This window comes from Aulonocara stuartgranti, assembly GCF_965226115.1.
Source record: "Aulonocara stuartgranti genome assembly, chromosome: 20".
Taxonomy (NCBI): Eukaryota; Metazoa; Chordata; class Actinopteri; order Cichliformes; family Cichlidae; genus Aulonocara; species Aulonocara stuartgranti.
In genome coordinates this window covers 3,779,765-3,805,943 of record NC_138956.1, presented here as the reverse complement: position 1 = coordinate 3,805,943, position 26,179 = coordinate 3,779,765, and the positions used below count along the sequence as shown (strand labels likewise).

The following is a 26,179-nucleotide window of genomic DNA, read 5'->3' as shown; positions in this document are numbered from 1 at the left end:
GGGAGAAATATGATGAACCAAGATAGTAGAACTTGCCCATTTACAAAGGACCGGAGGAGGTTTAATGGCTTGTGACTGAAGCCATTCATACACATTAATTCCTACAGCAATGACAACCTGCAGTGTTTTTCTGAGCCCTCTGGAAAATCTCTGGCATCGTTTAACAAGGGCAGCAACTCAGTTGTCTGCAAAAATGAGCCAAATGCTGACTGTATACACAATATGTCACAGTATGTTTTTTTAAAAATCTGTAAGTAAGTATTTAGTTGTTTGTGGGTTGCACATATGTTTAGAGCAAGGACGTCAAACTCATTTTACACCACGGGAGACATTCAGCTCACTTTGATCTCACGTGGGCGGGACCAGTGAAACGGCATCATAAAGATGAAAAACTTCCCTGTAGTTATAAAGCTTTACTTGTTTCACTGCTTTATTGTGTAAATAGTGGAAAACAGGAACTTTTCTGTCATTTATTCGTTTATCTATTACTTAGTTACTTTGGTGTGGTATGAATGGTTGGGGGAGGGGGGGTTCTTCAACAGGAAAAGCTGTAAAACTAATTTTAATACAATTTAAAGTTGAAAGTCTATGCATTCCTTCACATTTACCAAAACTATCTAGTTGGAGTGTGTTTCGGGTGGATTCTGGTCCGCAGGCCTTATGTTTGATACCCCTGTGTTTGGATTCCTGGCATTTATAAGCTGTTGAAGAGGCAACCAAATTAAAAAACAAAACTCCTAACACTAATGACTTATGAAATGATTTCCCATTATTGTCCTTTTGTTAATTACCACACTATATATTTGGGTTTTATGTGACATAGTAAACTGTATTGTTGCATGATCCACTTATCTTCTTAAGTAGAGGACAAACACACCAATATTTTCAAAGTTTCTAGCTGTCTGCTGGCTGTTTGGTGCTGAAAACTTATTTTTTCAGAACATTTGTGCCAAATGTGGCTGCCTGCACCTAAAAACGGTGTCATGAGGGTAACAGAACATAACAGAAAAACAATAACGCTTTCCAATAACAAAATAATCAACACTAAACAATCAGCCTTGAAATTGCTTATTTTCTGTAATTGGTTATTTAGTGTAGATGAATGAAAAAAAGTTTCATTATATTACTTTTTCAAATGTTAGTGTCATAAGTGCTGGTAATAAGTAATTCAATGATAAAAATCCTAATTCTCTCCACCAGGGTCTCCTCCTTATCACTTCACTATCAAGGAGTCAGTTATTCACTTTAACCTGACAGACAGCTTCAGGAAGAGTCATGGAGATTGAAAAGTGCTTCCTCTTTATAATAATGAGCTTCCAGGAGCTTTGGAAAAAGTTGTATTGTTTTTCCCTAATCTAAAGTCACGCCGCAGTTTTGTTTTGAGGGATCCTTGGACGAACTGGCCTGGGTTTTGGAAATGAAATGTTTCCATTTTTAAATTTACATGATGCAGTATATCAAAATGTCTTCGCAAGTGATGATTTGCAGCATAATCTGTTGTATGAGGTACACAGAAACTCTATTTAAATGAACTCTAAGAGTGTGTGGTTTGGCATAGGAATAAATGAGCTTTTTTAAGCATTTTTTCAGATTTCATCACCAATTTAACACAATATATTACTCTATTACTATGCTCCAAAATAAAAGGCTTCTGCTTTGATCTGAGGAGAAAAATCTCTTAACATAATAAATTAATGTCAGACTATAACATATATGTATGTGTGCCAAGTAAAAATTTAATTAAAAAATGGAAAAACGTTATAATTTTAATGACAAAACAAAGTTGTTAACTCCATTTTGACTCAACATTTTTCAACGCAACTCCTTCCATACCTGGATGGATTATTGTTGAGCTGGGCTGTCTATAGCATTATTTGGCAGCCTTAAATCCACCAATGCATAACATTCAAGAGGATATCACTTGGATTCAAGGGTGGGGAACGTAAGGGTGCGTTAGTGGCATCAGTGTCTTCATCATCCAGGAACTGACTACATACTCTGGCCACATGAGGCCAGGCTTTATTTTGCAACAGAAGGAACCCATCGCACACTGCACCAGCATAAGGACACTGGCTCTCAGACCATCACTGACCCACTGTCAAACTCATCATGCTGGATAATCAAAGTCAAAGTCAAAGTCAACTTTATTTGTCGATTCTGCCACATGTACAGGACATACAGAGAATAGAAATTGCGTTACTCTCAATCCCTAGATAAATAGCAAATGAACATTTAAATATATTTAAATATAAAAGTGATTAAAAATGCAAGTAAAATAATTAAAAAGTAAAAATTTAAATAAATACAATTTTACATATAACAAGAAAGCTATACAATATACAATATAATGGGTAAGTGACATTGAGTGTAAACCAGGCAGAGTAGTGCAAATAGGCAAATAATAATAAAAAATGTTGCAGGCAGCATAACATTCACAATGGCATTTCCAGACTCTTACATATCTCGCACATGTGCTCACTATGAACTTGTTCTAATCTGTGGAGAGACTGGGTGCTAGTAACGGACCTGCCAGTTTAGGTATTCGCTTGTGAATGCCAATAAAGCTGCACGGCACTGAGCTGTGAGCACAGGTCCTACAGAAGGACATCAGGACCTAATGCCACAGTCATTTTGTAGGGCTCAGCCAGTCCTCCTCCTCCTCCTGTTCCACTCAGAAAGGAGCAGATACCAGTCCTGCTGCAGGGTTGATGCCCTTCTGTTGCCCAGGTTTTGTGGCCCAGCTCTCACTCAGGTAACAACCTGACTCCTAGTATCTCCTCCACATTCTCGAGACTGTTCTGGGAGACATAACAAACCTTGTTGTGACAGTCTGTAAAACCTAAATGGGCTGCAGGTACCATCTCATACTACCAGTGTTGACAAGGAGACTAATAAGCAGCCAAACTAGAGACAAGTCAGTCAGGAGGGATAAGGAGAGAGCAACGGTCTGTGGCTGCAACCTGCAACACCTTTTCGGGAGTTGTCTTGTTGTTGCCTCTCCAGTGCACCTGTTGTCACTTTAATTTGCAGTTAAACAAGCAAATGCGATTTACACTCTGTCCAGTCATGCATTCCAACCAGACAGATCGATATCGCTGAAGATTACTTGATTTTGTTTTACACCGTGATGATCGAGTGTTTCCCTTCATTTTATTTGAGCAGTGTATTCCAGTGCTATAATTCACTGGCATTTAATTTCACAATCAGAAGTGCAGCTGCAGATAAGATTCAAATCCTAATTTGTTTCCATGGTGTCTTCTGATTAGTTTATTTTGGGTCTTCTTTATTTTAATTTCTTTTCCCTTTTTTTTCTTTTTTTTTTTACATCTTGTGTCATCATCTTCAGACGTGCCAGACATTTGCCAAATCACTTTCACTCACAAAGATAAATTCTTTAACCAAGACAAAGATCCTCTGCTTTGTCTTTTCATGCCCCTGAGAATGAAAAGAGCTCAAAACTTTAAGGGTGATAGACACTTAGAGGACTGAAAAGCCTGGGCAAACAATGCTTCATTCTCCTCAGCCAACAGGCAGTGAAGTGTTGCTTTAATTCATGGTCAGGAGCAGGTGACAGCTCTAAAACTGCAGATGGGTATTCTTGAGTTTGTAGCGAGGTGAGGAAATGGTGAGACAGTCAAACACAGTCTTCCTACTGCTAATGGTTATATCTTGTGGTTATAGGGCTTCAGAAAGTATTTGTTATCCACCTCATATCCCTAAGAGTTTTCATTATTTGAATTTTTATAAATGAAGAAGTGAATGCAAAGTGCTGAATGAGCTTTCTTTTTCTTCAGATATTTTGACATGTTGTCAGAGGAAAGTTTGGTTTTATTAGAGCTGTAAAAGATATGGGCAAAGTTTTATTACTGGATTGCTTTTTTATGTGTGTACTTGCTTCGTTTCGTGACCAGCTGCCTGGCCTTGGCCCCTGATGGATAAATAAAATTTAAGTGTGACATAAATGTGTGTGCAACATGTTTGGAACTGATAGGTTTGTAGCTTGTACCTATCCGCTGGAACGTTGAAGACAATATAATTACACTGCAAAGCAAGACACAAGCAGGCTGGTTTACTCATGCATGAGGGAAATCTGGCTGGAGCCAAGTGTCGTCCCACCACCTAGCCTCCGTCAGACTCTCAGCCAGGCTCCCCATAGCACTCCTTTTATTGTGGTTACATGAATATGCATAGGGTCATTAACATATGACATCTTACATAGGTATACATGTGAGAATACTGTGTGTGTGTGTGTGTGTGTGTGTGTGTGTGTGTGTGTGTGTGTGTGTGTGTGTGTGTGTGTGTGAGGTCCAGATGTGGCCCTGTGAAGACTCCCCAAAGCTGGTGCCAGGAGTCTAGCGGTCCATCTGAACAAAAGGCTCTTATACTTAAACAGATATACGTGTGTTTGCTATACCATATATCAGCAAGAGAAGATACGGCCTTTCCTAGGAGGTGTGTAATCTATGCCGGAACACTCTGTAGAGGGAGTGAACGCACTCCCCCTTCATGCTACACAGAGCTGTTACTTTAGGATGAAACATCCTTTCAATCCACCAATGATTATATACACTTCTAAGCATATATGAGTAAATATTTCTAAGCATAAATGACAATCAACAATACAAATCTAACAGGAACAATCTATCTTTTTTTTTTCTGTGCACATATCTTCTTCAATGAGACACTGAAAATACAGACAGCTTCCTGAAATCTTGACAAGACGGCCTTCACGGGTTGTCACATATATCAAGAGATTACACCTCATTAGAGCAGCGCTCAGAGATTCCTGAGACTGGTTTTGATTGGTCTTTTTTATCTAAACTGTGATGTCTACTTTCCATATCATCCATCTTTGTGACTGTCTCTCAGGCAGAGCTGGTGTTTTCCTCTCCACTACCCTCCCGAGCTGCAGGGAGCCATCAGGGATCCCCCGGGAACGCAGGACAACCACTCATCCCTGAATGCTGTTTCACTACACATGGCACAGTGTCACGGAGGAGGCCCTCAAGCACCTTGTTACCGACACTGACTAGTGGGTGAAGAGCACAGATGGTGGCACGCTCTGTCCGGCTGCTGCTGTCAGCCTGGAGCCGTAGTTGTTATCTCACACTGAATGTGGCCACTAGTTTGAAGTGATAGATTTTTTTAAGAGCAAGGGAGCCTGCAAATGAGGTTCACTTGTATGCTATATTTCTGCAGCTGGATTTTCAGCCCACAGAGGGGACATTTCTTTTAAAAAAGAAAAGTACCAAGTGACAGAGACCATTATCCAGAAAAAGCTGGACTCGTCAGCGTTAATTAGATCTCCGCTTTGGCATCGAGCCTCACAGAGAAGCCGGGTTTTTTTGTTTGTTTGTTTTTTTGCTAAAATTAGTGGGCTATGAAATTTGAAGCCCATCCGCTTGTGTTTCCACATCTGTGTCTTTTCTGACTCTGACTTTACTGCAGCTGAACTCTCAACATCCTCAGCGACAATCGAAAGCCATAACCCAGCCAAGCTGCCCCCTCCCTTTATTATAATTCATCAAAATAAGATACTTATTGTGTTCCTGTCGCTGGCACTAGCTTCCAGATAAGCAGAACTCCAATAAGAAGACTCAGCTGGAACAATATTGAATTTGATATCAGCAAACCTTTATTTGAAGCTTCCTGCGCATCAGCCGCGAATTTCAGCAAACCTTATTCGTTCTGGCTCCGTATTCATGAGTTTCTAAAACTCGTTAAATATCAGATTATGACATTTAAGGAAACTGGGGAAATGGGGAGTTGGTAGAAAATTAAAACCGTAAAAATGTAACAGTTAAAAAAAAAAAGAGTGTTTACTGTTTATATTTACCTGTGGTTGCACTTTGGGCAACACAAGTAGCTGTTTACTTTCAGAAAACAGAATGATAGAAAAGGATTACAGTGTTAAAATCAGGCTTGTGTAGGCTTTATGTAAATAAAAACGTATAGTGTGACAAATCGATTGCCTTGATACTAATATTTGAAGCAGTGTTCAGGATAAATAGTTGTGTTTTTAAGCTTTTTAGTCAAAAGTTTGTAATATTAAACACCACGAAGAACTTTCTTTCACATTAAAGCGGAATCAAATGGATGAGTTTCCTGGCTGTGTAATAATAACTGTTGTTTATTTTAACCTCGCCTGTTCTTGCCTGCATGAAATGAATTAATTAGCTGTAACACACAGCCCTGTACGGCAGTCCATTCAAATGCGCTGTGTTAATTTACAGTAAATTAGTTTTAGTTACTTGCGGGTAACACTGCATCTTCACGCCAAGCCTTATCAGGTAGCTGTCAATCTGTGACATCAGAGAAACGTCATTAATTAGGCTGTGGTGCTCTCCAGGGTGCTGAATACTCAGCCAGTCCGCAGAACGAGCCGTGTGTGTCTGTGTGCGTTTATCCTTCCAGCTCTACAAACAAACCTCTAACAGACCTGCTTTCTTTCAAAAGGCCGACACAAACTTTTTGCGGACATGGACCTCCTTCCAGCGCAGGAAGCTGCCAAAATCTACCACACCAACTATGTGAGGAACTCCCGAGCCATCGGCGTCATGTGGGCTGTGTTTACCATCTGCTTCGTCATCATCACCATTGTGGTCTTCATCCAGCCCTACTGGATCGGAGACAGCGTCAACACCCCGCAGGCCGGCTACTTCGGCCTCTTTCACTACTGCATCGGCAACGCGCTGACCTCGGAGCTCACCTGCAAGGGCAGCATGCTGGACTTCGCTTCCATCCCCTCACCGGCCTTCAGGACTGCCATGTTCTTCGTTGGGACCTCCATGCTGCTGATTGTGGGCACCATGGTCGGCTTCAGTTTGTTCTTCTTCTGCAACGCTGGAAACGTCTACAAGATCTGTGCATGGATGCAGCTGGCCTCAGGTGAGGGACAAAGCGAAGAGGGTTGGTTGTAAAGTTGTTGTTCCCTTTACTCAACTGCAGTTGGCAGATTATTAGTATAAATTAGCTTTTCTCAACTACGTTTATTTGACACCTATAAACAGACAGATTACGAATTACATTAAAAAGTATGAGCAGTGTGAGTAATCATAAAACTGGTTTCACCTTCATCTTTAAGATGTTTGTTTGTTTGTTTGTTTGTTTGTTTGTTTGTTTGTTTGTTTGTTTGTTTGTTTGTTTGTTTGTTTGTTTGTTTGTTTGTTTGTTTGTTTGTTTGTTTGTTTGTTTGTTTGTTTGTTTGTTTGTTGGGGGGAGGGTTGTTACAAGCAAGAATATTGCTACGCATGGGTAATTGTTCATATGCGATGATTCATTAGACAGTAACCAAAGATAATTTTTAGCTTTTGCCTTTTTATAGTTTGCAGTGAAAAACTAACACTAAACTCACTAAACTCTAGGATCAGCTAAAAAATAATAATAATACCGCAGACATTTAAAGCTGATTTTAAACAGTCCAGATGTGACAGAAGTGCAGACTTTGATCTTTAATTCAAGGGGCTTATTAAAAGTATTACAGCCGTTCATAAACATATTCCAACATTTTTCGTAGCTGAAAAAATGAAATGGAAGTTGTTTTTCTTTTAATATTGATGCATCACCTGGTGGATCTGTTAATACAATGGAAACAGACAAGGACAAGGAACAAAAGTTCTTGTGACCATAAATTACCAGTTTAAATAGAAGTCTGATGAGGTTCAGTTCATCGGTTTTATTATAACTATTCGTAAGTAATAGCTCAAATATTTCATCACCTCAATACCAGAACTCAAACTAAAGAGGCAGCTGTAAAGGAGCCATGAGACCTGTGCTTCTCTTGTAAGTCAGGTGTGAAACAATGAGCTCATCCCGTCACGGGTCGAGTTCTCACCTCTCCAGTTTCAGGTGTGATGTGCGTTTGTTGTGAAGGTTGTTCTTCGCCATGGCCAATAAGGAATCCTGTTTCAGCCCAGACTCTGACACCTTCGATAGCAGATCAGTTACCTGTAACAAGATCAGGTGTTGCTGTGTCGTTAAATTTGCACCTAAAACCATACGAGGGCCAGGAAAATGATAAAAGCCTGTAAAACTTTATGGGCATGTATCTGCAAACTCACATTCTACTGTAAGTAGCTTTTGGGGAAGCCCAGAGGAGACGTTACGGGAAGAACAGCATTTAAGATTTAAGAACTTTCATAACGGTACATCGTGCAAATGGCTCCACAGAGCATCATCTGCCTTGCTGAGCCATAAATAAATAAAAACTTTGGCACTTTATGGAGGTACATCATGTGTTATCATGCACTGGGGGCTCCAGAGCACCAGATTATAATTATTTATCAAAGTAAGAGCACACAAGAGGTAATTATTACAAGGCTTTGCCATTTCCATGTCCTTCCCCCGCAGGTGTGTTGATGGTGATGGGCTGCATGATTTACCCAGATGGTTGGGACTCTCCAGAGGTGAAGAGGATGTGCGGCCAGAGGACAGATAAGTACACGCTGGGAAACTGTACGGTGCGCTGGGCCTACATCCTGGCCATCATCAGCATTCTGGACGCCATACTCCTGGCATTGCTGTCCTTCACACTCGGCAACCGGCAGGACAAACTTCTGCCAGATGACTTTGAGCTGGATGGAGCAGGTGAGGGCTGTGGGGTGGTATGCAGACTGAATGCTGGGTATAGAAACAAATATTTTAATGTGTCATAGCTGGCATAGCACAAGTATAATGTGTGACATATAAAACAGCCACATTCCTTTCAGACTGGCTTGCTGCAAGGTCCTGCTGTTGTGCATGCCTGCTCTCTGTTAAGGCTTGAGCCATCATTAGAAAAAATTGCTTCACCTTAAGAAACGTATCCAAGATTGGAGATTTTTCTGCAGTTTTTTATATGCAGTCGTGTGAAAAAGAAAGTTACCACAGGACTCTTTGCAGGCCCGTGAAAAACTAAGTACACCCCATGTTTCAGTATCTTGTAGAAGCACCTTTAGCAGAATTACTTGAAGTTGTTGTTTTCAGTTTGACTATATGAGTCTTTCATGTGTCTGTGGAGGAATTTTGACCCACTCTTGTTTACGAAAATTGCACTTCAGTTCATTGCAGCCATTTAATTGTACACAGATCTCAAGAAATCCCACCACAGTATTTGAGTCAGGTTGAGGTCCGGACTTTCTGGGCTTTCAGTTTGCCATTACAGCTGTTTTCTTGTAGATTTGCTGCTGTGCTTGGGATTCTTGTCATGTTGAATGACCCATTTTCAGCCAAGCTTCAGCTGTCAGACAGATCCACCACCGTGCTTTACAGTTGGTATGAGGTGTTTGTGCAGACATGCCATGTTTGGGTTTTTATGAACCACCAAATATCTTCACTTTGGTCTAATCTAAACTTTGTCAAATGAGCAGTTTTACAGTTATTTGTTGCCATAATTTGCCCAGTGTCCCAGTGGCTGAAGTCCATTAAATCTTTTTCTTGTTAAATCTGCTCCCTTTAGGGCTTACCCACAGAAAATCATTTTCCTCCATCTCGCCTGATCCCTAGCTTTCTTCTCTGTTACACCAACTCTCTCCATATCCTCCTCTGCGCTCTTTCCCCTTTACCTCCTGCCTGGTAGATCCATGTTCAACATCCTGTGTCCAACATATCCAGTCCCTTCTCTGCACATGGTCAAACCATTTCAGCCCTGGTGTCCACAAACATTTCTTCTTTTGTTTCTCTTTTACAGAAAACCCTTGATTGAATCCACAGACCTTCAGAGCCAGTGTAAAATACCATGATGCACTTTGGGTTTTCACCTCTCTTGTCGTCTAATGTTTACTGTGGTTTTGATTAATAAGATTTTGTGCTTCCTTATTTTACTATATATATTTCACAATACCCAATAAACAAGCCCACAGAAATCATGTATTGTATGAAGATCTGTTTTATTGTATGGTGTGTTGTACAGCTTTGTAAGTCGACAACTCACACAGAGTTTATGTTCTTGAATCTGACACCAATGTAAGTTTTTGTTTTTCCCCCCCATAGGTTTCGACAGATAACATAGGTTACTTGGATATGATCTTTTTGGGACACCATGACATAATATCAGATCTCACCATTTCTATGGTAAAAACAGTGACATTGAACAGTTAACCACACATACAACTGATCTCAAACACACCTTCCATACGCTTTATTAAAACACAGCTACCCAGCTAAACAATTTTAGCTAAGATATAAGATTTGTTAAAAACTGTACATAACTGTAATATACATCAAGGCAAACTCTTTGGTACAGATATATACAGTTTATTTTCACTTTTTTTTTCTCCTTAAGATTGGGCTTCTTAACATGTTGTCTTGTTGAAACCTTTAAAATACTATATACCTGAATTGTAATAGGTGGATGAGAATACCAGCCTCCCATGAAAATGAAAGATCCCTATTATAATTAACTAAGGATACTAAATACCGGGTGACAACGGAATCGATATGGCTAAACATGACCTACTTTAATCAAACAGTGACCCTGCCTGAAGAAATGCATGAAATGAAAGTTACCCAAAGTCAGTGTACATGTCAGCCCAGTGTGAAACTTCCTAAAACCTTCATTACAAATACAAAATGTATTTCAAATGTTGAATGAGATTTGTTTTTTTTTTTGTTTTTTTTTTTGTTTTTTTAAGTCACTACTGAAAAGATGTGGGAAAAGAGTTTTAGGGAACAAAAATGACCAATAACGGCTACATATCCTTGGTTTGTTCAGGTTTTAGTGCAGGAGTGTAACAAACAAGGATGAGTCACTAGCAGTACAATGACAGACTTCCTTAGAAGGGTGAATGGAGCACAGCAGTTTGAGCCAACATGAGCACAAAGTAATAATAAAAAATAAAAAAAATCCACTGGATTCCTGACATCACACTGAGAACCAACTAATTCAAAGCAAATGTACACAGAAGCATTAGCTCAAAAACAAGAACAAATTCAAAACATCTAACCAAAAAAAGAAGAAAAATAAATATCCATCTGATATGCCCAAACTGGAAAGTGATCTGTTGCAGTCTCTGGAGGAGGTGGGAGGGAAGGGCGGTTCGATAGCTGGAGGTGTCCACTAGAGGGCGAGCCAGGGGTGGCGCAAGCACTCTGCGGCCGTGGCCCTTTTCTCTGGAATAAGCTCCAGCATGGGAAGAAGGAAGTCAGTGAAGCACTCTGCTTCTTCACGGGGCCACTCGTATTTGTCGATCAGCACCTCCAGCAGTCCCCACGGCTTCAACTTAGTGATGTGTTTCAAATCACCTGCAGACAGACAGCACTGCATCAGAACCACACCACTACAGAGTACAACAACTTCCCCATTTTAAACTTCACTTCAAGGGCAGTCATGTCTGCATAACTCCACATACAGTCTTAACAAATGACACTGATTAAATAGTTACCTTGTAATTGCCTTTTAAAGAAGGCCTGTTCTTTTGAACTGTAATATCCACTGGAGACATTTTTACATGTATATTCAAATGTATGAATAAGCAGCAATTGGGATTCAAGTAGGGAATATTCCAAAGCACAGTCAGTAACTCTCACTTGAATCTTGACAGTAAAGCTTCCGTTTTACCTTTCTTGGTGAAAAAATCCTTGGAATATTTGCCGGACATTATGAGTTTGCGTGGGACACTCCCCAGCAGCTCAATGATCAGTGCTATATGGTCTATACAGCAGACAGTTGCAAGAAAAAAGACAGACAAGACAAACAGATTCATCAGACAGTGGACCCAGTCACAGGCCCACTCTGGGTGTGTGGGTGGAGGGCAGAGGGAGAGAGAGGTCTGGGTGACGTCACACACACCAGCCTCACTGTTGGCAGAGGACGTGGTGTAAAACCAGAAGTTAGAAAGTTATAAAACAGAGCAGTTCATTAACCTTTAGCTCTTTTTTATTGTTCAGTTTGGGGTTTTTCCACTAAAGTTTCTCAGAACAAAAATAATTCCCACCACAAATTCACCCTGCAACTAGATTGACAAGACAGGCCCAGATAATGAAAATCATGTTTTTGTACTTCGTGTTAATTATTCATCAACTTCGCTGTCATTTCATCCGTAACTGTAACAGAGGTCTTAACATTTGCAGTAACCTTGGTACATATCAACAAAACAACTCCCACTCAGGGACCTTAAAAGGTTTACATCAAGACTATCAGTTAATCCCTTATAGACATCCTTAATTAAAGCCATCTTACATTAATTATCATATTTCTGTAAACGTGTACTTTGAGCACATTAAGACTTTATATTCTGACATAAATACACTGACGTATAAAAGTAAAGGGTTCTTGCCTTTTTTGCCTCCTGTGATTGATTTCATTAAATGATTAAATTACATTTATAAAAAGACTTGTTGCGCAGTGGACTCCATGCAGAGGAAAAAGGTCATTCTGAATCTCCTCAGCAGGGACCAATACAGCATCAAGCACCTAGCCAAAATGTCTAAAGGCAGTGTACAAGGCTCTGCCAGGCAGTCTTTGGCAGAACACTTGAATCGTGATCAGTGGTTCAAAGAGGCTGGCATTTATTGGTTTCTTGCTTTGATGACGGGCCTGCACAAAACCATTTGATTGTGCTGACTGAAGTTAACCTCCTCCCTTGACCCTCCTTGTCCACCTTTCCCAGAGTGAGCCAAAGACAGAGGTGCTGGCGTACCTCTCTTGGTGAAGTATTCCTGTGAGTATTTTCCACTCAGAGCATAGTGTCGGGGGATTTTACCGAGCAACTCAATCATGAGAGCAAGATGGTCTGGAAATGAGGCACATCAGAGGAGAAGAGGAGGAGGAAGATGGAAAGTCACAGGGAGTTTGGAGAGGAGATGGCAAACAGTCAAGTGGAACAATGTATTAGGAACAAAGGATGATGATGATGATGATGACAGCCTAGTGTTACAAGTAGCACATGTATCAACAGCCTATATTAACCTACTGAAAACATCTGAACACATGGAGCTCATTCACTGTTGTATTTCAGAAAAATGACAACTATAAAGCAAGATGGGAAGTCTGCATTAAAGCACAGCCCTCAAAGCTATACAGTAAAACATAAAAAGCAGACTGATGCAAGTTTACTAAAAGTCTAATAAAACGTTAAACACAAAGCATTTATAGAACAGTAAGCCATGGTTTATGCAGGTGAAAAAGCTGCAGGATGTTCCAGTAAAGTCAAAGTTGAAGGACAGCACAAAGCAGACATGCCAGAGCAGAATCAAGTTAATATGGAAACTTTGAGCTAAGCAGCAAGCCAAAATTCCATTTTCACCTTATGTTTCAATCAGGGCTGTTCGATATAACGATATATATCGGATGACGATATAAAAACATCTATCGTTTCATTTTACGCCATCGTTTGTTTCGTGGTGTCGCAAAATAAACTGTTTACGGCAATATTTTTCATCGTTTTGATGGTCGCTGTAGTGGCTATATTAATTTCTTAAAGTTCTCTCTTTCTCTTATATTTAATATAACCACACTACGGACGGACAAGCGCCTGTTTTAATGCGTTGTGGTTAGCAACAACGATGGTAACAGCATCGCGTGTCCGCTTGTTTATGTTCCACATAAACCTTCCACAATAAAGCTCAAGATCCTGTTGAGACTTTTCAAAATAAACTGAATCACATGAAAGAGCAGATTATTTACGGATGAGAATTAAAAAAAGAGCGGCCAGGTGCTAAAAAATAAACCTTAGACTCAAACGTTAGAACAGGCTTTTTCCCCGCAGCACGCCGTGTAATAAATACGCACAAAGAAAACGGCGGCCTTTACAACTTATGTCTAAAAATGTATCGTTTCATGCATCGGTTAAAACACTCGACTCCAGCTACACGACGCGCAGCTGGAAACACTTCACGCAAGTCGAGCTGCCCGAGATTCACAGAGTTTACAGAAAATGTTACATTTTTGTGATTTATATCGTTATCGGACGATAGAATTCTTATATCGGGATATGAGATTTTGGTCATATCGCACAGCCCTAGTTTCAATTAAAACTTGAGGTGAAAATGGATTAAACATAAAGTATGAGTAACCAGGAGGTGAGGAAAAGGTGAGAAGAGAATTGAAGAGATGGCCCCATCTCCAGTGCGGTAAAGAAGTGGCTCAAGTTGCTAGATAGGAAATACACACAGGAATGCTCATACTTTTCATACTTTACAATTCTTCTTCTGAATTCGAAGCCATTAATGGAGCACCTCATTAACATGTTAACACTGTGCAAAGTGCACTGTAACTGGAGCTCCAGTGAAGGTGGGGACTTGCATGCATATTGGACATTTTAAATAATTCAACAGTTCAACACTGATAACAGAAGATTTAACAACACTATGGTGCTTTTAACAGTAGCAGTAATACTAAACAGAAGTCCCACTCACTAGTGAAACACATTTCAATACATCTACTAAATCGAGCTCTGAGAATTAATGATCTACAGTTAAAACTTGTACTTTAAAAACAGAATGTACAGGAAGACCAGACAATACCTTCATCTCTGGAATAATCTTCCCCAGAATGTGGTTCAAACAAGTAGTCCCCTGTGGCAAGCTCAAAGGCCTGAGGACAATACAAACACAGGGAGGGGAAAAAACAAAAAGAACAGTATGAAGCCATCTGTCCAAATCTCAATAAATCCCTCCCACCACTGACTAGACTCTCATTACACTTCTTGAGTCTTTAAGATACAATGAGGGGTTTTTTTTCCCCTTCAGATAAATTTTTTTTGTTCTATTCAGTTTTTGGGGGGAGTTTAAGCACCTTTTGGCTCTATATAAATAGTTTGATGCAGAGAAAATTTCTCACCATACAGGCTGTGCTCCAAATATCAGCTGGTGTGCTGTATCCAGAACCAATAAGTACTTCTAGAGACCGGTACTGTCGTGTCTGGATGTCTTCAGTAAAGTGCTTGTGCTGAGAGGAAAAAAGACAAATACGAAAACACGAACGTATATCAAGTAGGTTTCATCATGTGTAGCGATAACACACTGAAAAACAGAAATATTTTACATGAGAATAAAAAATTTTGAAATTATAAATGGACTCTATGCTCTATTTGAAATCTGGATCACACTCCCATCTGGTAAATGATTTCTCATTTTAAAACCATAAAAAGCAGGAATACCGAAACATTACTTTCAGTAGCTAGATGACACTCGATGTCTCCCTGGCTGTACCGTTTCATCACTTATGAGGAAATCCCTTTGGTCATTAGCAGGCTACTCACCACCCAGCAGGCATTTCCCAAATCTGCAATCTTGACCTTGATCTTGTCTGCATTGAGTGGCTCAAGTGGGTTAACTAGCAGGGATCCTGCTGTCAGCTTACCTTTATAAAGCACAGAGAGAAGCAGCGACATTGAATAAAACAATGGGATAAACACTGAATAAATGATAAGTATAATCATAAGTAGTTCAAAGTTCACATGGTTTTTGTTAAATTTCCAAAGCAGCTCAGCTACAGCAAACAGCTTCTAAAAACCTAAACCAATCGATTTCGGTTCACTGACCATTTCGTGCATCTTCCTGGCTACTATAGTGACAGTTGGACCCATCCTCACCATCTTCTTCTAAAATGCCTTGTTCCAGCTCTCTGTCCTCCAGCCCAGCAGAAAAGCGTTTCTCAGTAACTCCACGGCTACGAGCCCCAGTTCCTTTAGTCTCTGTGTACACATCATTGAAATCTGTAGACTCAACACCGTTGTAAATGGAGTGGAGAGGAGACTCCACGTGTTGATCCTCTGGAGAGGCACACTGTTCTGTGCACTCTGCATTGCCATTATGTTGGTCTTCATCGCTATGCTGGAAGTCACTCTCCTCCACATGGCCATTACAGTTCATTTCAGACAGTTCCTCTGGTCCCACCCTCATGTGATCTGCATTCAAAGTGCTCCCTGAAAGTAGCAGAAAATGTATTTTCAGTTGATTCATATCAGATTTTTTGGCTGCTTTGCAAATTTTGCAGAACACATTACTTCTCTGATGTTAGCGTCTTACCATCTGTTTCCTCCTTTCCTATCTCCGCAAAAGACACCTGTCTGAGAGGCGCACAGGCTCGTCCCTTTTCAGTCTGTGGGTCGTCTTCATCTTCATCATCCTCTCGTATCTCTGTGGTCTTTTCCATTTCCTCAAGGTCCAAGATGCACTTCTCCAGCAGCTCCGCCTGCCGCTTCTGCTTCTTTTTTAACTTCTTCTTCTTGTTCTTGGACATTTTTACTGTCTGTCAAAGACAAAAACAAAGGAAAGGTTTGCACATTTGTAGGACTGATTTAAAAGTAAACTAAAAAAACAAAACCAAACCTAAAAACATGAGGCTAATATCTAAGCAGAGAGTAAAAAAAAAAACAAAAAAAAAAAACAAGTCTTGTACCTGTTTTGGAACTGGCGCTGTGCTTACTGTAAAGAGAACATGAGATAAGTAAAAACCTGTACTAAACCTATGAATGCAGATATAAAAGTGAGTGTGCATGCACATCTCATACTCGCTGAACCAGAGGGAGGAGGTGCCCCAGCCTTCTGCCACTCTGTGGCTTCAGCTGCAAGCCTCCGTACGTAAGGCTCATCTACGCTCATCAGGATGTTCTCCGGCTTGATGTCTGTGTGGATAATATGACACTTTGTGTGCAGGTAGTCCAGACCTTGGAGAACCTTTAAAAAAAAAAAAATAAATAAAAAATACATTAATGGAAAATGGTTATCTGATTGTGTAGATCAAATTAACCAATCACACTGACTTGGACACAAAACCTTTACCAACTAAACTTAAGGAAACTTTAAAAAGAAAAACATATTGCATCAATTTTCAGGTTTTTCTTTTCTTGGAAACAAATATACTAACTTTGCACAACTCAGAGTTCATAAATAATCCTTATTAATCACATTTGGCTTTGCTGCAGTCCGTCAGTTTATCCTCTCTGAAACACACTATTTTAGCTCTTCTCTCTTTAAAGCAAAGGAGCCAAGACTAGGAAAAAAGAAAATCTTAAAAAGAATCCCTAGGGCAGTCTGAAGCCAGAGCGTTTGGTTTGTAGTTAACTTAATACACAATGATACTATCATTATTTTAGCCTTAGTGCTGCTTATTGAAAATCCATCCATGTAACAAACACAGCATATAACAGAACATAAAGAAAGCATAAAAGGGTCCCTTTAAGAGAACACAAAAGCTTAACAATCTAAGAAAGTTTTAATAAAAGAAACATTTGCTGTTTTTCAAAGGACATCGAATAAAAAGCTGTGGAATAAACAACACTAATCCACAGATGAGCTGTGCAATTAACTGCTGAATTAGTCATTTGTTTAACCATGAAAAAAAGCCCCCTCAGTTTTGCCTCACTCCCAATCTGTTTTGTTAAGCAGCTTACTGTTAATATGTAAAGTTCTTCTACCCTGACTGTTTTCCATCCATCGTGCAGCCTGCAGGCTACACAACTCTTGTGAACGACTGAGCCTTAATGATGAGTCATAGGCATTCAAAAGGTGTGCCTGTGGGTCTCACTTTACCTGCCGTATGATGCTCTTCACACAAGCCAGGGGCAGTCCTTGGTAGTTTGATTTTATTATCCATTTCAATAAGTGATGTCCTAACACCTCAAACACCATGCAGACGTCTGAAGATTGGAGCAGTTAAGATGGCAAAGTAATAGCGGTAAAGCAAAACTGAAAACAAACAAAGGAAAAAACAACTGCCTAAATGAGGAGTGGCATTGATTGTGCTGAAGAAAGGACACGTAGATGTGCAACCCATACGCTTTTGTTAGAGCCTCTCGTGTTACAGCTACAGCAATCCCTCAGGCATTCAGGGGATCTTACCCAACTAAAGTGTTGTGATGGGGGTGGAGGTCTGTTTGGGACACATAAGATTCCATTTGTCACACCCTCACCTGTTGTTTACTTTCTTACTTGCGTACGGCTTTTTAGCTGACATGGACACGAAGGGAAAGAAAGTTCTGTACATTCAAAAAAAAAAAAAAAAAAAAAAAAAAAAACAAAACCCATTTCTAATAAGACTAAAGTTTTTGTTTTGGGGACTTTCCCCCTCCCAGCAGGAGGTAATTTGACAAATCAAATGTGACTAATAATAAAAACCAGGAAACATCTGTTATATCTGGCTGTGAAGGATACGAGTTCCATTGACGCCAGAGATCTTGAAGTCATCTAGAAGCTGGACTACCATCTCTCGGTTGGGATCATTCGTGTCAGAGTTTCTTACCTACAGACAAAAAAAGAAAAAGAAAAAAAAGAGAAGAAAAAAATATATATATTTTGTTGTGGGATCCACACACATCATTTACATGTAAAACTGTGTGAACATGCGTGCTGGAAGACATGCAAGCCGAGTGCATGAATAATGTGTAAAAGCTGTAGTGTAAGCAATGCCCTGCTGTCCTTGCACCACGTTGCTGTACACTCTGATGCATCTCCAGATATCCCCACAACTAATTAGTGAACACTTCCTGCGCTTACTGATTACATATTTCATCAAAACCTACTGCATGCAATTAAATCTGATACTCACAGATCTGAGCAGTTTTATCTCATCCAGTGCTGTTTCTGTGTAGTGCTCCGCGCTCTTCACCACCTTCATTGCAACAAACCTCTTTACCCTGCAACCACAGAATGTAATGTTCACTAATAGGAAGCAAAGTAAACCGTCTCTGAGCCAGCTGCTGCTGCATCTGGAATCCAATGTCAAGTCTCAAAAACAAAACATGAATTACAAATATGCAGTAAAGTTTTTCTCATACTGAATATCCCAGGCGAGCCACACGGTGGAGAAGTGTCCCCAGCCGAGCTTCCGAATTACATGGTATTTTCCATTATAAAGGTCTCCTACTTTCACATGGTGGTAGCCACCTAAAAGATAAGAAATTCAAGCTGCTTAGATAAATAAAGAGGTGAGCATGTATGCATGTATACAGAACAGCCAGTGCATTTACATTCACTGTAATAACAGGTCACAACTAACCAAAGCGACACCATTTATTGAAACAGTCAAATCAAATATTGATTTATCTGTTTAAACTAAGGTGCGAATCGCTAATACTCTGTTATCATTTTTCTACTGGGGAAAAAAACAAACAAACAAAAAAAAACTTGAAAGAGTAGTTAATCAAATACAGTGCAATATAGTGTGCCTTTGAATGCAAAAAGTAAAGAGGAACCCACCTTTGCAGTAGTCATTGGGGTCCTCCTGCTCTTCATCATCAGAGCCAAGGATCTCTTCAGGTTCCTCAGGTTCCTGAGGGGAGGCTTCAGCCTGAGGATGCTGTCGAGCTCTGGGATTGGCTGGCTGCCTGATGGGACAACAACAATTATGAAAGACGTCGATGGAACAGAGCTCTGATGCATTTACTGTCCATTTATCAAATATTAGCTCAACAATAAGGCGTGCCCAGGATGAGAGGATTTTATTACAGGACATGCGGGTGAGACTAACTGAACAAGACTGCAGCTCATTGATAATCGATGAGTTCGACTCTTCTACATAGCAAGAAAGAATCAAAGCTCAACCTTTTACTTCCAAAAACACTGCAGAAATGGTGAACAGCTGTACAGTTTAACTTAAACAGATGCATTACAAAGCAGTGGGAACGTTCTCCTGCCTCTCCTGGGATCTGACCTTAATTGGCTGAAAAAGTAAGTGGCATTAACTAGCTAGCATTAGCAACTGAGTAATTCACTCTAACACTAATACTTTACTGAACAACATAATCATGTTAGCCAAGCACCAACAGAGTGTGCCTGCTCTGGATGATCAGTCACAGTGATGGACATAGATGTTTCAAAATCACCTCCTGTATAAACGGCTAACTAGAGACAGGAAGAACTTCCTCATCAGCCAAGTTTTTTGTTGCATAAACATAACCCATATAACACAGCATTTATTAAAAAGCCTCTCACACAAAATAATCAAACATGACAAGAACCACTCGTTCTTAAACAAACGACACCAGGGCTGATCGCAAAAAATAAATAATTGGTGCACATCTGGTGTATGTATAAAGCTACAAATAGACAACTGTTTTATAAATCTATCATAAAGGAGGGTTATAACTGTAAGCATCCACAGTCACATTTCAATCACTGAAAATGTGAAATGTCAACCACAAATAAAACTTTACTCCAGGGTAATATGTCATCTTTCATTGCAGACTTCAATTAACCCACAACTACCTCTTTAAAAAAAATAAAAATAAAGAATGCATATGTGTAATATGAAGAAACTATGAATTAAATTGGGTTGAGGTGAGGACTCCTCATGAGGTGACATGGACCTTGCTTTGTGCACTGGTGTTGGAATAGGAAGGAATCCCCAAACGGTTCCCACAAAGCTGGAAACATAACATTGTCTTGGTATGCTGAAGCATTAATAACCGTTTTCCCACTTGTACCTACTTGGGCCGGCTCAACACAGTTTTTAGAGTTTTCCATTAGGTGGTAGTACCATGGTAATAGGCAATTTTAGTACCTACTAATTTTTGAAACGTGGCAACGAGGAAAATGGAAAGAAAAGAGAAAAAACAAAAACAAAAACAAAAAAAAAAAAAACCCCAACAACTCCCACTGTGGTCCCTCGAGATTGGCAAAAAGTTGTACTCCGAGCAACAGGTCTATGCTTTTCCATTGTTGTGGTGATCATGACGCATACAAATACTCCACGCATGTTAAGCGGTAACTTATTGTAATTGAAAATGACCGAAACAGAGTCAAATCATGCAGGTACTAGTGAAAAGGGGCTAGAAGAGTTCCTTTCACTGAAACTAAATGGCAGAGCACAAGTTTTGAAAAAACAACGTCACACCATAGTTCCTTCCCCAACTTTATACTTGGCACAATGCAGTCAGATAAGTTCTGTTTCTCTGGCTACTACCAAACCCAGACTCATCCATCAGATTACCAGACAGAGAGAACAGCATGAGTCTTCACTCCAAAAAACTCCACTCCTCTAGAGTTGTATCTGATGCGCTGGACTGTACTTGGTGACATGAGGCTTGGAAGCAACTGCTCGCTCCTGGAAACCCAGTCCATGACGTTCTCTGTAAACTCTTCTTGAGCTAATCTGAAGGCCACGTGAAGTTTGGAGGTCCGTAGCGAGTGACTCTGCAGAAAGTTGGTGACCTGTGTACTATGCACCTCCGCATCTGGTGACCCTGCTCTGTAAATTTATGTGGCCTACCACTTAGTGGCAAACTTGGTGTTGTTCCCAATCGCTTCCACTTTATTATAATACCACTAACAGTTGACTCTGGAATATTTAGTAATGAAGAAATTTCACAACTGGACTTGCTGCACAGATGGCATCCTATCATGGTACCACGCTCAGGGCTCGCAAAATCACTAGCCCGACGTCCCGGGGCTAGCGATTTTTCTGGTCGGGCTACCAAAATCCATCTCAGCCCTGCCCGTCAGACTGTCATAGGAAGAAAAAAAATAATATGTCAATGCTTTTGCATTCTTTCACAAACGTAGCTGTCAGTATGTGACATATTGAAATCGCGTTTGAATTTCCGCTTGTTTTTTGCTTCACTTTGCGATAGCACAGACTGAATAGAGAGCGGCAGCTACTGACTGGTGAGTGACGGATTAATTGCGCACCAATTCCTCTGACATCGTCTTATCACTCATTAGCTTACTATTCAAACGTGACAAGTGAAATCTCCCGCAGCAAGCTTAAACATGTGATGCAGGTTTAATGCGCAGAGAATCGCTGATCATTATGCAAGTGCCTGTGTAAAAGCAGATTGATTTACGCAGGTATTTTAGTTCTGCAGAGCCAAATAAGACAGGTGAGGGTGAAGAAGGGACAGCCAAAGAAAAGCCGACCACAAAACGGAAAAGTTGTGACAAATCAGGCTATGAGGCAAAAACAAAAGTGCAGCTTTTTTTTGGTTTCATGGACAAAAGAATTTCTGTGGCTGGAATATGACGAGCTAAATAACAATGTTCTGACGGGTGTGTCTTGAGTTTCCCTCGATTTCCTAGTTGACAAGCACCTTTGTTACTGGGACCAGTAATTTTAAGAAAGACCCCATTAGAACCCATGAGAAATGCAAGAAATGCATTATTGCTCAGTCTGCAGTATCTTTCCCAGAACAAACGCCAATTGCAAAAAAACTACTAAAAATAAACCAAGCACAACAAGAAGTCCAGAAGAAACGCAGAAGAAAAAGCTGTTTAGAACAGCGCGATGTTGCAAAGCGTGAACTACCTTTGGCAAAATTTAGCAGCCTTTGCAAACAAAGCAAATGGCCTAGATCTTGGTTCCACTTACCTCTTACCCGTGACTTCAGTGGAAATGTCAGATTCAGGATCTGACACAGACTGATCCATGTTCTACACAGTTCTTACAAGTTCATAGAAATTTCTGTTCAATTAGGGCCAAATATTTGAGTTGATGATTGTATTTTTTTTACAGTTGTTGTAATTTGTGTTTTAACAATTTTTTAAGTCAATCAAAAAATTGTCCTTTTTTTTTTTTCCCAGGCTACTTAAATTTATTTTGGGCTACCAAAAACTGAAGAGTGTCTGCCCGAAGGGCTACCAGAGATTTTGAAATTTTGCGAGCCCTGACGCTGGATTTCACCGAGTTCCTGAGAGCGAGCCACTGTTTCACAAATTTTTATAGACACGTCTGCAGGTGCCTTATTTTATACATCTATGGACATGACTGGAACACCAGAATTCAATGGCAGAGTGAGTATTTTTGGCATGTAATGTTTTGGCATATGACCATAAATAAATAAAACAGTTTTGAAGTATTACAGTAGTTTGACAGTTACTTAACCAAACATAAACCCACATTAAAGGCAAATATTTGCAAGGCAAAACAATAGAGCAGTAGCAGATAAAAGTCCATTAAAGTCATAGCAGGCTGTTAATTTGGATCATGTCCCCTTGAAATTAAACCACAAGTTTCAGTGTAATTGCCTCCAGTTTGTTGCTTTGACCTTGTTATCAGTAAAGAAAGATTAATGAGCGACTGTTCCAACCAAGTTTAATTAGTTTTAACAAAATAGCAAGGTGTGTCTAAAACTTTGTTTCAAACAAATCTTGCAGCTATCTAAGCAATATTTAACTATTAAAATATTCACAAACGGTTATTATATTAATAAAGACTCCTAAATGTGTAACCGAGCGCTGGCAGTGACAAACTGCAAGCAGAAAATGGAAGCAAATACCATCTAAATCGCTGTCAATGATTTATTTATTTATTTAAACTGGATTTGAACATCTGCTTTTAACCATAGTTTAAACCAAAAGAAGAAGTTGGCCTGTCAAAACAACCCTACCACAATAATACCACACTGACGCGCTTTCTGCCAAGGAATATCACACAACCAAATTAAAGAAGGCATTTAAAGAAACGCATGCTGCACTCAGCTTACTTTACTGCAGGCCTAATGTGTGCATCCGCATTATGAAAGACAACATCAACCTTGCTGAATCAGACTGAATACTGAGAAGTTTCCAGAATAAGGGGACAGAAAACTGTGGCTACATTACGAGCAGAAGTACAAGCCTGCAAACAAATTATGTTCCAAAATTACTAAGTGAGTTATACGGTCATTGTGTCAAGCAGTCAGACAAATGAAACGTCTGTGCATATTACATTTTTCAAATATAAATCGCTGTGTGCAGACTTTCATTTTGACTAAAACTCCAGCGACAGATTGATCAAACCCAACATAATGGAAAACAGGACAACCAATTCTTTTCTAAATGCATATTTGAAACATATTTCTGTATATTTTTTCCATGGCTCTGCAAGCCCTAAATAACAGAACATATTCTTTCCATGTTTATATGTGTCACCACATACATTCTGCCTTTGCCAGTAATTCAGTTCCTAATATTTACTTGAAAGCCAAACAGCCTGATGTTACTTCCTCCACAGAGCAGATTAAGCCTGCTCATCTCTACTGGAGCCAAGAGAGCAGAGATCACATTCAACTAAATTCCTACAACTGGGCTGCAGTGTTTCACAAATGAGCTGCTGGTTTTCTACATAATCCTGCAACCTACTTCTTTGTGCCTGACATGGTCAGCTGAAGCGGTGCATGTTTGTCCAAGGATGACAAAATAAACTGATTCAAATAATTACTTGATATGAATCTTGACTTTCTAATCAAGCTTTGAATCTGAAACGCATTCATTATATTTTAAATCATAAAGCTGGTAAAAACAAGGCAGTAATTTAATACTGATTATCTGTACAGTTCTCGTGTTGTCTGCTTTAACATTTACACTGCTGGATTATTAACACATTTTAAAACATTTTTTGCATCTTGAGAGGTAAATGCATGGCTTTTCAAATTCACTTCAAAATGCAAATAAATACATCGTCTAAATTACATACTCATGCATTTTCATTCACAGAGAGAGAGAAAGCAGATGAAGCATATTTGAATGCAGAGCCAGTCTCAGTTAGTCATCCTTTCATTATAAAAAGCTTTAATATTGGGTGTGTGCACCTTGTTTTAATGAGCCTCATCCTTTTGGGTGTGAGGACAAATGTCTGATGCACATTTTCCTTCAGACTCTCACAGCACTTCAAAACATTAACCAGTCCACTCCATTATATCCTCTGAGGTTGTTTTGTTCGTCTATACATGCAGTGCCCATTGTGCTAGGATTACTGCAGAATGCAGCTGCTCTGCTTTAAGTTGCATTTAGTTTCTTGGTATCACATGATTCTTACGGCTAATAAAACATTCAAGTATGTGCCATGAAGATAATGCTGTCAGGAGGAGAGTATCCTCAATGGTGCTGTTTTCAGTTAAACACCATGCTTCGGTGGGCTGATGTGGGCTTCTTCATTCTCTTGTTTTAAATATAGCACTGGCTGTTATGTAACGCTCTGGAGGATGCCACTGGTGCAGGCATGATTAGTAGATTGTTGGGCACACCAAAACAATCGGTACTGGAGATCAACGCTTGACAGCCCTATTTACAGCAACTAATCATTCAGAAATATTTTCAGGTGATCACAGCGTTTAAGTATTATATTCCTGGTATGGCTTACAGAGCACCCAAAACTTGTGTTTTTTGTTTTTTTTTACTAAAGCACTGTAGAGCAAAAAGAATAAGCTGTGGCGTGTGCAGACCAAAACAAAGTTTAAGTGCAAACAAGCAGTCAAAGGCCTTTAACAGCTTCTCCAATGTCAGAACAGCAGCAAATACACCAAAGTGCAACAAACAATCTGCTTTGATTGAGTACAGCTGACAAAATACTTGTTCATGTGCGGGTGTCCTGAAAAACGGGACACACATAAGAGGGAATGACATTTAAATGGAGCAGTGACTCACTTTTTGTTGGTTTTCTTTGCTTTCACCCTTTTCTTCCTCGCCTGGAGTGCCAGCACTGCAACAACAACAAAAAGAATAGAAAAACCATTGTCTGTTTGCCTTCTTGATTTCCAGCTGACACTCACGACAAAACAAATGAAGCCATCTGAAATAAACAATTACCTCACTCCAACGTTCATATGCACCGTGTTGGGTCATGTTTGCACCTAACAGTATCTAAAATCAGTGTCAGTGCATGTGTCGGTTTGCCAGAACCCATCCAACGTTAAGTTACATCACTGAGCTTCCCACCTAGGCAACGCTCGTCTCAAACACGGCAATGTGGCGTGAAGTGATTTCAGCCACTACAGCGGCTAATTATGGACTCATACATGAATGCACGGTTATCGTGGCCGGTGTTACGGGCTGTGTTTAAAATGGAAGGAGCTGGAGAGCTAAATGTATCGAGCTAATCCTGACATGTCCTATTGAAGCTAAAGCTAACGTCTAGAGGGCTAGCGCTCCAGCCCAGTGCGCGACAGACGCGTTCAATTAAACCGCGTATCACAATGTATGCTGCTCGGCGAAAAATAATGTTTTTATATTTGTCACTGCACGACAACATCGACTGTAACGGCAAACCGCACACACAATGTGTTACACCAGTCACACAGCGTGCAACGTGTCGCGTGAAGATTTACCTTTCCTCTCCATGTCGGCTGGATCCGTAGCTTAGCAGTTAGCTACACAGCCAGTGATCGAATGTTCCACGCATGCGCACTGGCTTGCTATGTCGAAGGGAAGCTTCTCTGGTGACGTCTCTGCCCGTGTATCAAACCGTTTTTATGGATTTTAGGGCAAACTGCCTTATAAAGAAGTATTTAAAGCAGCCTCACTGATAGCCGTGCAGCTCAGGAATTTAACCTTTTATTTACCTTTC

General features: G+C 40.0%; 2 protein-coding genes across 4 annotated transcripts; one reads left to right on the top strand and one right to left on the bottom strand.

The window, feature by feature from the left end:
- The first annotated feature begins 4,954 nt into the window (after window positions 1–4,954).
- lhfpl5b (LHFPL tetraspan subfamily member 5b) lies at window positions 4,955–9,809 on the top strand. The gene is made up of 4 exons (XM_082517408.1): window positions 4,955–5,032; window positions 6,457–6,888; window positions 8,350–8,586; window positions 9,668–9,809. The coding sequence occupies exons 2-4, from the start codon at window positions 6,480–6,482 to the stop codon at window positions 9,676–9,678; spliced, it is 657 nt and encodes a 218-aa protein (XP_082373534.1). The 5' UTR covers window positions 4,955–5,032; window positions 6,457–6,479; the 3' UTR covers window positions 9,679–9,809.
- Window positions 9,810–9,847: 38 nt separating this feature from the next.
- srpk1a (SRSF protein kinase 1a) lies at window positions 9,848–26,155 on the bottom strand. 3 transcript variants are annotated; one of them, XM_082518705.1, is made up of 16 exons: window positions 25,941–26,155; window positions 25,261–25,315; window positions 19,120–19,247; window positions 18,699–18,807; window positions 18,470–18,557; window positions 18,076–18,163; window positions 17,455–17,561; window positions 16,434–16,599; window positions 16,322–16,347; window positions 15,949–16,171; window positions 15,462–15,845; window positions 15,180–15,280; window positions 14,759–14,866; window positions 14,443–14,512; window positions 12,618–12,710; window positions 9,848–11,220 (listed from the first exon to the last, which is right to left on the bottom strand). In XM_082518705.1, exons 1-16 carry the CDS (start codon window positions 25,951–25,953, stop codon window positions 11,036–11,038), a joined length of 1,944 nt encoding a protein of 647 aa, XP_082374831.1. In that variant the 5' UTR covers window positions 25,954–26,155; the 3' UTR covers window positions 9,848–11,035. The 3 variants fall into 3 exon arrangements, with proteins under 3 accessions (XP_082374831.1, XP_082374830.1, XP_082374832.1); XM_082518704.1 differs by lacking the exon at window positions 12,618–12,710 and adding an exon at window positions 11,537–11,629; XM_082518706.1 differs by lacking the exon at window positions 12,618–12,710 and adding an exon at window positions 11,537–11,629 and having other exon boundaries at window positions 15,513–15,845; window positions 25,941–26,154.
- Between the last annotated feature and the right edge of the window lie 24 nt (window positions 26,156–26,179).